The sequence below is a fragment of the Ascaphus truei genome, chromosome 7 (assembly GCF_040206685.1).
Source record: "Ascaphus truei isolate aAscTru1 chromosome 7, aAscTru1.hap1, whole genome shotgun sequence".
NCBI lineage: Eukaryota > Metazoa > Chordata > Amphibia > Anura > Ascaphidae > Ascaphus > Ascaphus truei.
Window position 1 is genome coordinate 99,794,088 of NC_134489.1, and position 12,252 is coordinate 99,806,339.

General features: G+C 46.7%; 1 protein-coding gene across 3 annotated transcripts in view; it reads right to left on the reverse strand.

Moving 5' to 3' along the window:
- Positions 1-349: 349 nt before the first annotated feature.
- Positions 350-12,252, reverse strand: part of WNT6 (Wnt family member 6) — a 69,448-nt gene continuing 57,545 nt past the window's right edge. For 2 of the 3 annotated variants that reach the window (XM_075609642.1, XM_075609643.1), the window contains exons 3-4: positions 5,011-5,315; positions 355-1,792 (exon numbers count right to left, since the gene is read on the reverse strand). In XM_075609642.1, the coding sequence (XP_075465757.1) occupies positions 1,331-1,792; positions 5,011-5,315 (767 nt within the window). In that variant the 3' untranslated portion in view covers positions 355-1,330. Of the gene's footprint in view, positions 1,793-5,010; positions 5,316-12,252 lie in introns of all 3 variants that reach the window. The other variant, XM_075609644.1, reaches the window with a different exon arrangement.

The following is a 12,252-nucleotide window of genomic DNA, read 5'->3' on the forward strand; positions in this document are numbered from 1 at the left end:
CCTTTGCCTATGTCCATGCCTACATCCATGCCTACGTCCATGCTTGCGCCCATGCCTACGTCCATGCCTGCATCCATGCCTACGTCCATGCCTATGTCCATGCCTGCATCCATGCCTGCACCCTTGCCTACATCCATGCCTACGTCCATGCCTGTGCCCATGCCTGCGTCCATGCTTACGTCCATGCCTGCGCCCATGCCTACGTCCATGCCTGCATCCATGCCTACGTCCATGCCTACGTCCATGCCTGTGCCCATGCCTGCGTCCATGCTTACGTCCATGCCTATGTCCATGCCTGAATCCATGCCTGCACCCTTGCCTACGTCCATGCCTACGTCCATGCCTACGTCTATGTTGTGGAAATGCCCAGACACTTCTGACTATAATATGTTTCACAGTGTGGGTATTCGTGGATTTTTTTTTTGCCTTATCCACTCTTTATTCTGCAGAAACATAGTGAGGCCTGACCACATGAAAGCATCTAGATCAACAACATTATTGTGTATGAAAATCTCACGTTGTCTCTCGTATAACCACCCCAATCCCTATTTTACTCTGGGACTTCACCCAAGTGCAACACACAGCTTACAACCACTTCCTAACACCTAGGAGGATCAAGGACAAGGAAGAATTGACCGGTGTGAGGGTTGAAGCGTGGAAGTTAGATGATTGTGAGTTGCTGAGTATTTATTGTGCCGTTTGTTCTTTTATGGCAGCAAGGCTGCTTTCAGAATTTATGAGGCACTGGGCAATTGACCATGTACGGTCACACCAGTCCTTTAATCCCTTCTGTGCTGGACAGACCAGCTCCATAGTTATTTGCAACAGTGTTGATAACGTGATGACCCCTCAACCGATTGAACCACAGTGATGTACACAAGCTGTGTGAGGCACAGGGCAATTGCCTGCAGTACTTTGTCCTCCCTGTCTCTTTACATTGTGCTTTGGGGCAGCTTTAGTGTGTCTTTCAAATGAGACAAAAACGTTCCCCTCTCAAATAGGAAAATCCATCTGGAGTTTACACAGAAGGGTCTTCTTGGCCCATCCTCTCCATCACTTGCTTTACATGTCTTTTTCTCAGGAGCTCCAGTCCTGTCCGTACACTTATTACCCCAACACAATCACTGCGAAGAGCAGGATGTCATGACATAGGACCCCAGTCTATAGTGCTAAAGCTTCTTTTGATTCCACTCAGCCAAATCACGTCTCTGCCAGGGTCACCACGTCTGCATCTTTAGTTTATGGCCCATCCCTGGGTGCCTGATGGACTCACACTAAGTTGATGAATGAGTTGGGGGTAGTATCCGTGCTCCTGTTTATTGGCTTCGTCTCATAAGCACAGGCTGAGCTCTTTTCGGGCGGCGCACTTCTTGCACTGGACCACACAGCACCAATGGAAGCGACACAGGCAGTTCTCCTCCACCACCACCGTCTCCTCCTGGTGTCCCCTCCCACAGCACAGCAGGTCACATCCCCCCACGTCCAGAGCGGTGCTATTACACACGCGCCCCCGAGTCCCTGGCGAGCCCGTTTTACGGTTGGCCTGGCAGAAATCTGGGGAGTCGGCAGAGTAGATGAGGTCCTGTTTGTCGGGGGGTTTGATGTTGTGTCCCACAGGGATGATGGTCTTCCCGTCGTTGCCCCCCATGACCTTGAAAGCTCCGTTGAATCTCTCCAGCAGCCGGTCACCCACCTCCCTGAAGTGCGGCATCTTTTTCCAGCAAGTCCGAAGACTACAGGAGCCGGACAGACCGTGGCATTTACACTCTGTCCTCATGTAGTTCTTCACAGCCTGGAGACAACAAAGCAAAGGGTACAAGATTGGATAAGGAAGGAAGAATGGGACTCGGGATGGCATACTTTACTGGGTAAAGATGAACTCGTTCACTGCCAGAGGGTTCATCAATGCATCACTGACACTGGCAGTAAATGGGTATGGGCCACATTTACTAATCCGTAAAGGACTAATTAATCAATATGGCCCTAGTTCATGGGTGGCGCCTGTGCTGGAGCAGGGATATCCTGAAAAACTGACCTCTTGGTGGCCCTTGAGGACTGGAGTTGCCCCCCCCCCTGATCTAGTACATACTAAGTGGACATGATGGGACACTCAGTGGCTTGGAGTGCAGACATTTGCATTTTTTATCGTAAAAATGTATTTAAAGCGTTTATCCCCCATACTTCCTTTTAAAATACACTTTTCGGGATTATGTAATTTGCTAAACATGCAGATAAATGAACTTCCTTATATTTGTACCAGATTATTAACCGGGCCAAGTTTACACAACCTTGTTTTGTTTTTACCTCGCTTTAAGACATCTCCTCTTGCCCTTTCCAATATTGTTTTCATTCTTTAAATATACATGGTTCAGGAGATCTAAGCGTTAGACACATTAAGTGTCTGGGAGTTTATATTGAAATTCTGCACTTTGGGTTCATTGCCGTCTAAAGAATTGCTCAGGGGACAAGATAGTAACATAGGAGTTAAACTCATATTGTCCTCTGGGGGGTTGCTACATGAACCAGGCTGAAGGAGCGGCTCAGTGAGTGAAGACACTGACTGATAACAATGACACTGAGTTTGAATCAAGGGACAATTCTGGTTCAATTCCTGGTGTCGGTTCCTTTTAGCCTTGGGCAAGTCACTTTATCGCCCCATGCCTCAGGCAGTACTGCAACCACTTGAGGGGGTGCTTTTGTACCCCAAAAAATTGGTATCGCGTTACAGAGCCCGCATGCTATGAAATATGGGGAGAGAGCAGAGCCTCTGTCAGAGAGCAGTCGTCCTTACTGATGTTGTGACGTCACTGTCACATGCTGATGCGTTGCCATGAAGTGACGCAGCAACATAAAAACTGCACTGCCCAATCAGAAGTTCTGATTGCGCCTCAGGCACCAAAATAATAGATTGTGAGCTCATCTGGACAGGGACCGAGCCTTTAACAATCCTGTGTGCTGCGTACCGCGCGCTACACTATAATTGTGACGCGCTTTGAGTCCCATTGGGAGAAAAGCACTATATGAAATAAAATTACTATTGCTTTGTGTTGGAAAAGAAGCGAGAGCGCAAAGGGACCGAAAGGAATAATAGCATGAATACGGAGACAGAAGCTAGGAAACGGAGCAAGACAGGATTGGAGAGAGACAGAGGGAGTGAGAGATAGGAGAGAGAGCCAGGGGAGGAGGTGCAGAGATAGACTGGTGAGATAAAACTAGCTGCTTCTCCCAAGGAATGCACCTTCATTCCCCTGCAGGCAAAACCCGCCATTCCCCAGGAATGCTGCACGGCCACACGGCTGCCTCTCCGATCCACCGCACGCTGCTCATTAATTCCTGATTCATGCGAGGCTCCTGGCCTCCTCGGCTCTTTCATTAAAATACTTTTCTATGACCACATTTAAGAGAGCCGAGATGCCCTGTACGTGTGAGTGACCGCACAGGCGGAGTGTAGGTGAGGGCACTGTGCTGGGTGTGATGGTGAACTCGGAGAGCTGCAGTGAACTAGTTATCCCACTTCAAAGGTAAGCTGCTGCTACTAGGCCAATCCGTCCTGCCGTACTGGACATGCCTACAGAATGCCCTCCGCACTGCATATTGTGCAGTCTCTGTCTTCCAACTTGCAGCAGAGATAGCGCTGTTGCTGTAAAGAGGGAGTCCCACTCACCTGGTCCCAAAACATGTCATCCTATAATGTAGACATTATATGAGCAGCATTTGTCTCTCCCTGTTTCAACCTAATCACATACACTGTATGTCACTGTGAAATCTCCCAGCACCCTCGTGCCATTGTAAATGTCAGCCATCCTCACTGCAAAACCATATGCACTGTACGTCCTGCGCAGTCAGCGCTTTAGAAATAGGCCCTTATTCCGTTCTGCGCTATCACACTTTATAGAGCAGAGGTCCAGTCCTCAAGTTCCCCCGCCCCTCCTACACCCCCCCTACAGGTCAGGTTTTCAGGATATCCCAGCTTCAGCGTAGGCAGCTCAATCAGAGGCTCCATCTTTTACTGAGCCACTGATTGAGCCACCTGTGCTGAAGCAGGGACGGATTGAGCCACCTGCGCTGAAGCTGGGATATCCTGAAAATCTGACCCTTTTAACTCCTGTTAATTTCCATGGAACTTATCTCTTTTCCTGTGCTGGGAAGTGGCTTCACTGCATATTAAATGATGACCATGTTTACTTAAGGGGGTGTCCCCGGACATGTGACATGCTACACTAGGAGATTACTGTTTTATAGGAGCAATCAGTTCTGTAGTATTAGATAATACTTACTAACTTTTTTTATTTTAAAATTCAACTCTTAATTGCATTTTAATTATTTTTAATATACTGATCATCCTTGGATTTCTATAGCAGGCTTTAGCCCACTTCCCCAGCAGTGCAAAATGATTGCAACACTTTCGTTTGGGATCATTTGTTGCCACTGTTCTCAGCTGTAAACTGTAACAATATATGCTACCTTAGTAATATAAGAATACATTGTAGCTGCTGAGTTGCACTCGCTGAAGGATTGATTTTAAACTGAAAGGCGGCCATTTAATGAACCCTGGGAAAGAGGATTTTGCTGATCGATCACGGGAGAACTAATTGATCAGCAGCTTAGGTAATTTGTTTTCAATAAAAGTAATCAAAGGCTTCATGTATTAAAACAAATTAAAAAAATATATATATTTTTTTTTATGCTGCTTTGATTGCTTCTTTACGGCCCAAGAAGGACCATTAACCCCATCACTGTCATGGGGATCTGGGTCTCAGTAGCAGATAAGTGCTTAAGGCAGAGGTTCTCTGCTCCAGTCCTCAAGACCCACCAACAGGTCAGGTTTTCAGTATATTCCTGCTTCAGCACAGGTGGCTCAGTCAGTGGCTCCGTCTGTGACTGAACCACAGATTGAGCCACCTGTGCTGAAGCTGGGATATCCTTCAAACATGACATGTTGGGGGGTCTTGAGGACTGGAGTTGAGCACCCCCTGGAGGAAGGCAGCGTGAGAGGCTACTGCGACTTACCAGCCTCCCAGCTTCGTTGTTGTGGAGATCTATCAGCGTCCGTATGTCGCTCTTGCCCTTTTTCCGCTTGGCGTCCATGAACTGCCGGGACTTCTCGTAGCCGAATTCCACGTCGTCTCCGCAGCCCCCCCACTCCCAGGCGGACCCCTCGGCACCGGGGCCGATGGCGAGCGGGGGCGGCGGTCCCCAGCTGCGCGTGACCTCACAGCCGCACTGCAGCAACTCTCCCATGCTGCAGGCCTGCGTCACCGCGTGAATCACCCCGGCCGCCGTGATCGCGTACACGAACGCCGTCTCGCGGATATCTGCAGGAAGAGGAGAGCACGCTGACATGTCACTCACAGGAACACAGGGCACTATGTAATAAAGTCTGCCAGCAGCAAAACGGGGCCAAAACCAGCGCAATGTCATTACATCAGATCAGAGAAAAATCTTCGACCCACCAATCAAGGCAAAATTGGGGCAAAACAAACCTCTATTTGTACTTTCTTGGGGTTATATATAAAGGCAAAAGTGGAGATATAGCAAAGAGAGAAAATACAATTGCTTCCAATTGGATCTTTTCCATTGATAGATATATATAGATATAGATAGATAGATATCTATTATATATATAGATATCTATTTATCTATTATATATATATATATATATATATATATATATATATATATATATATATATATATATATATTGAGTTAAGTTATGGTGAGTAAAAAAAGTGACAAAAACCCTCCACAGCAATGCAAATATGCAAATGTAAATACAACTGTATGCTTATCGGCATGTCTTAGGCAGGTCTGCAACCCCGCCTTTCACCATTATCACCCAGCACACAGCACTTCCACTGCAGCAAGGGATTCTGGGAAATTACATGCAAATGAGCACACAGTGCCACCTTTTGCTTCAAAAACCATTTTAACATGGTTCCGTATAGGCTTAAGCTTGCTGCATGGTCATATATATATATATATATATATATATATATATATATATATATATATATGTAGAGGTATCAGTACCGTGTTAGCCGAGCTTCAATAATCAAAAAATAAATAGATGATACCGTTCTGTGGCTAACGAAATGCTTTTATTTGTGCGAGCTTTCGAGATACACTGATCTCTTCTTCCGGCGATGTTACAATGAATGAAGCAAGGATAACTTAAAAACAGTGTCTCTTGGAATGTTATTTGTGCTTGTCCTTCCCCCGGTGTGGATGTGTTTTATGGCTAGAGGTGTCAAAGGGTAACCTCTAGCCATAAAACACATCCACACCGGGGGAAGGACAAGCACAGATAACATTCCAAGAGACACTGTTTTTAAGTTATCCTTGCTTCATTCATTGTAACATCGCCGGAAGAAGAGATCAGTGTATCTCGAAAGCTCGCACAAATAAAAGCATTTCGTTAGCCACAGAATGGTATCATCTATTTATTTTTTGATTTTATATATATATATATATATATATATATATATAGTCCTAGAATTAACACAACTTGTGCCTTGATACATGGACCCTTATGTGTCAAGGCAAGATTGGGCAATTCTGTGGCAAACAAATTGCACTAGATAGTGTATATCAAAGGAAAACATCATTGATTTGAATGGGTTTTGTTATATATCTAGTGCCATATTGTGCCTCATTATTGCACCACGTGTGCCTTGTTATATACAGTAGAGAACTAAAGTAGCTACTGTATGTGCCCAAACTGCTAAAGAGGCAGTCCCTCCCTGGATCTAGGGCATCTATTTAATATAAAGTATAACCGTCTTTCTCTTGCTTGGGCACATTGAAGCTCCATTCATTTGAGTTGGAGAACATGACTTCACAGCATCTTGAAAAGGGGCCCGAGTGAAAATGTGCTTCTTCATAGAATATCAAGAACCTTTAACCCCACACAGGTGTATCCAACGTAATTACCCAACTGACACGGAATAATGCATAACGCAGTAAATATTGCATGCGCTAAGGCGATAGCGTGCGCATTACCGTTGTTCTCAGTGGAGCTCGTACTAAAACTTGTGGCAATAACGCTGTAGCGGTAACGCAATGCATTGGGTCAACGGACGTAATAAGGTTGGCTGCACACAGTCGGAACCAGGTATTTTTGCATCAGGGGCAAGTTTCACCAACTGCCCCCTCCCTCACCTCCCTCGCTCGACCGCAACGGATGGTTGAAATTCAGGGGCATATTCTCAAAGCTCGGAGATCGCCGTTTAATACGATATGAGCCAGAAGTCCCATTGAAGTGAATGGGGCTTCTGGGTCAGATTGCAAGGAACAACGATCTCTGAGATTTGAGAATATACCCCAAAAATGCTTTAATAATTGGAATTTTGTGCCCCCCCATCAGGCTGTGCCTGAGGTAGCTGCCCCCCTCACCCAGCCCCCGTTGTGCCTCTGGCTGGATCTTTAGGATAGGTATACATCATTTTTGGAATTACGTGACGTTTTACGGCTATTGATATCTCTGTATATTTGTGTGTATAGGTGCTGTGTGCGTGTGTGTATAGGTGCTGTGTGCGTGTGTGTATAGGTGCTGTGTGCGTGTGTATAGCTGTGTGTTTGTTTTGTGTACATTTATATGAACCTCTTCAATGTCAGAGTGGCTTAAAATGTATTTCGTGCACCCCATCCCCCTCAATTCAATGATATGTCCTGCACTGCGAAAATCCCAAACATTCGACTACATCTCAGCTACGGTTGGCAGGTGTCCAGTATTGAACCGGACTGTCCTGTATTTGGAAACTCTGTCCAGTAAAATATTAGAGGTAATACTGGACATGTATGTGTCCAGTATTACCTCTCTGGACAAAGTGACCTCACTGGCTTGGGGGGCCGCGGGATTTTCCCGAGCAGGGCTGTTGCTAGGGAGCTGGGCAGCTTACTCCTCCCTGATTGGCTGCTGCTGGGTAATGCAGCCAATCAGGAGGAGGTGTCAGGAGCCTGGGGTGGGGCCAAGGTGAGGAGTAAACAGCATGGAGCAGAGAAACATGAGAGGGGTGTGTGTCTCGAGCTCATCAAAACTTCCATCATTGTGTCCGGTGTTTTTGGGGAAGCCACCTAGCAACCCTAATCCCAGACCATATAAGTACACCCTATATCCCGTGACCATGCAGTTCCTAGATCTAGTCAGTCTCTTGTTTCATCCGATTTCCCAAGCCTCTCTTCCAAATCTGCCCTATTTCTGAACCTAAATCTTCAACCTGGTCCCTTATTTCAGCAAACCCCGAATGCAGCCTCTTAAATCCAGCCCTTCAGAAGTGGCCTTAGCCATATATTGTTTTTTTTTTTTTTCAAAAGGCCCACTGAAAGGATTGCAGTCTTGCAGAGATCCTTCCGCAGGTAACCCCGAGGCAATGATATAACTCACGAATCAGACATGTAGGAAGGCGCCGGTGAGATTCCATTCACAACGGGATCACGTTGGGGCCTCCCTGCTCCATCACAAGCTGCATCTCAGTTAGTGAAAAAAAGGCTCTACTGAGCATTTTAAACATTGGGGAACGAGAAGCCCAAATCCTTAAATACATAGGCTGCCTCGGTTTGTCTTTACTCGGCTGTCGTCCCATCCTGAGTTATTATTAACACAAATACAGATAACCCAAGTGCTGTGGAGAAGATGGCTTTCTCCAGCATGGAAGGAGTTATTTATGCCGCTGGCCTTCGCGGCACTCACCTACGTCCGCGACATAGAAGAGGTTAAATTAGGTTTAGGACAGGTGTGAGACGGCTGCAACGTTTGGCTGAGACCTTCTTAAAATATGAAACCAGCCCTGCATGTTGATCCTTGCACTGCACACACCTCTGCTCTGGCACCTTCATGCAACGCTGCTGGTCGTTGAACGCCTTGTTCTCATTTTCCATAGGTTAGCAGAGCTGTGGGGGCCGTAGTGCGCTGGCTGGCGGGAGTGGATAAACCACTTGTAGCTGAGTTGATAGGTCACTTGCTTTACGTGTAGCATTAGGACACAGCGCTGCATCACCAGTCATGTGTGTCAATTAAAATGCTCCTTTAATTCAGCGGCCCCACATATCTGCTCTTAAAGGAGCAATACAGGTTATTTATTTTTGTGACAGGATTGAAGCAGGGGGTCTCCGGAGCTGATCCGTGTTCATTTCAGCTCCCTGCTTCCAGAGATGCTTACCATCCGTAGGAGGGTGCTGGTATCTCTGTGCAGTTTAAAGCCTCCGGTCGCGCGGGCCAATAGGAAGCCACACCGGATGATGTCACAGCTTCCTATTGGTTCGCAGGACGCGGGACATTTAAACGCCGCCAATTCATTAGGCACACAGTTCCCTGGCTGCAGAGATACCGGCAGCCCCAGCAGAGGTACGCATCTCTGGAAGCAAGGGGTCTGCGGAGCTGAAATTAACACAGATCCGCTCCGGAGTCTCCCTGCTTCAAACATGCAATAAAAATACAAATGAAACCTGTATTGCTGCTTTAAAATACATTAACTTTTTTCTTTTTTACAGTTTACCTTAACTTTGTCATCCAAATCAAATATTACTTTTAATAGTCCCGAGCTGCGATAACCACGACGGCCTGCAGGACTTTGACGATTGAGGCTGCGTCCACAGTGGTTACTACGGCACAAGCGATGTCGCTCGCGCCAAAAGCAAAGCACTGGAGGCCAATATGCATAGTGCGCGCACGTGAGCGGTGAGGCCAACGATGCACGGCGAGACAAAATATTTCTGTCTTTGCCACGCAATGGCCGGGTCACGTGAGCGTTTCGCCCAATAAGGGCGAAGCAGCGCTGTGACATCACGGCCGTGCCCCCCCCCCCCCCACCCAACATGCCCCCCCATCGCCTCTGCATGCAGGACAGGATCTCTCCTGCTGCAGGCGAGCGGGGACACCCAGTGAACGCCGGTGCGCACGCTCGCGTTCCTTATGGACGCGGCCTAAAGCAGAAATCCTGAGTGCATGTTATTTTAATAACATTCTTTTCTTTTATGACAGGATTGGATCTGGGAATCTGCCAACCCTTTTTTATGCTCAAACAGCCAGAGAGATCGTGTGATGAGGTTACATAGTTACATAGTAGATGAGGTTGAAAAAAGACGTACGTCCATCAAGTTCAACCTAGGTTGAAGCTGAGGTGCCACACACACACGGGCATCCATGTGTATTCAGAGGAAAACTCTGACTTCGGATCTTCGAGTATCTGAACTACTATTTGAGGAGTGAAGTAGGAACAAGATATAAGGACCCAGGCATCATTCTGTACAGGCCCTCGGTAGGCAGCTATGCTGACTACACCACCTGACTTTCCACGGCCTATAAGAAGGCACCTGCCCTGTCCTCCAGTGCTTCACAACAAGCTTGCTACCCCGGAGGCAGGTTGTCTTGCTTTCATTGCTGCTTGGAAGCTCCCAGACTTGCTGCTGGCTATTGCCAATACCTCATACCGACTCCGACAAGTCCTCATACTGTGTGGCCTGCTCCCTGCTCCGACCTTTGCTTTGATCGACCATTCGGCTGTTTGCCGCCTGCCCCGACCTTTGATCGCCTGACTACCCCATCTGCCTGCTCCTCGCGGAACTCCCAGCTGACCGCCAGGATCGCACCACGGATCCGGACAAGTGGTTCCAGCTACCTACAAGAACCCCAAGTGAAACTGTACTACAGACTCTCCCCGTGAATTTCCCCGCTGATCCCTGACACAAGATGCCCCCATATTTGACACGGGGGCTGTAATATAGTAGTTTGCATCATCTAATATGATACGACCATTGTCTTAAATAGGGCTGACAATGTATGCATTGCTGTAAATACAGTAGGGTTTTCCAGGCACAATCAGTCCCTGTACCAAAGAGCTTACAATCACATTTTGCTGCCCAAGTCACAGGAAGATAAAGTGACTTGCCCAAGGTCACAAGAAGAGCAGACACTGGTATTTGAACCAGAGTTCACACGTTTTAAAAGCTGTTTTCTTGCCCCTAATCTTATGATCATCGTCTTCTTTTGCATATTGATAAAGCAGATCACATTGAGGTCCGGAAGGAATATTCTTTATCAGAAACAAGTCTATGGAGAAAACCCTGCACAGTGAAATGTAGTCTTGTGACATTTTCATGTATGTCGCTGGTAACTTCAGGGATTCCTACCTCCATTTTCGTAAAGCCCACTGAAAAAAAGATAGGGTCCCTCAATGGTATAATAGTGTTTAATAAGGGAAATAAAAATAGAACACTAATGCACTCACAAGAACAGGAGACATGTCGAATCCGTGCAGCCCAGGGCTGCCGATGCTTCGGGATTGACTTCTGTTTCCGCTGATGTCAACGGATTCCATCTCTGTCCCAGAAGCCCTCGCCTGTGAGGCTTCCCTCCAGACGCCTGGAGCCGGGGCTATTCTCCTCAAAGCGTTTGGTGGGTTCAGTTCCGGAAATCATTTTCCCGCAGCATTCTCCACAAAGCACTGGCGTCCTGGGGCTGCGCCGATGATATGTCTTTCCTGCCCTTGCTGCGGGGCTGTGGTCTTCCATATTAAATATTATTATTCCATTGAAGAAGCCTGTTTTGTGCTCTTCAGTGAGATTACTACTGATGACTTTGAGACCTCCTTATATCAGAGCTGCATTGGGCCCGCCCTTCATATAAAGTCTCCCATTCTAAGCAGAATTATGGACTTTTATATCATTGGACTATGATGGGTTTTCTGGACTCTATTTCTTTTTTTCTCAGCATGACAACAGTTTAGTGTATTTCTTCATCACAGTATCTTGCGTTTTTCACATTTTTCTACACTGGCAAAACACACTTTTCGGGCACTCCTTTTGGTGTGTATTGTCCTATTTGTAATTACCTTGATTGTCTCGGGCACTCAAGGGGGTGAGGAATATTACCCTGAATTTCATGGTGGTCTCCAAATATGTACAAACAAATCCCACATAGACAGGATTGCACGTTTTTTTTTGTTTTTTTTTCCAAAATGCTTTAAATTCATCGAGTTCAAAAAGTCAACAGTTTGGACTTTCACCTGAATTTACGACTCAGACAGTCATAAATCCAAAATAAGTGATTCTGACGCATTAATGGCAGTTGGGGTGCTGTTTTAAATCCATTAGGTTTGGTAAAGGACAGCCATAATGAATACCTCCTCCACTCAACGCGGACATCGCCATATAGATGTGGGACAGAGAAAGATGGAGACAACCACACGAGTGAAGCACCTCACTGTCTGTACAGAGACAAACCTGGAGCAGATCCTCAGGGGCACAGTAACTCAT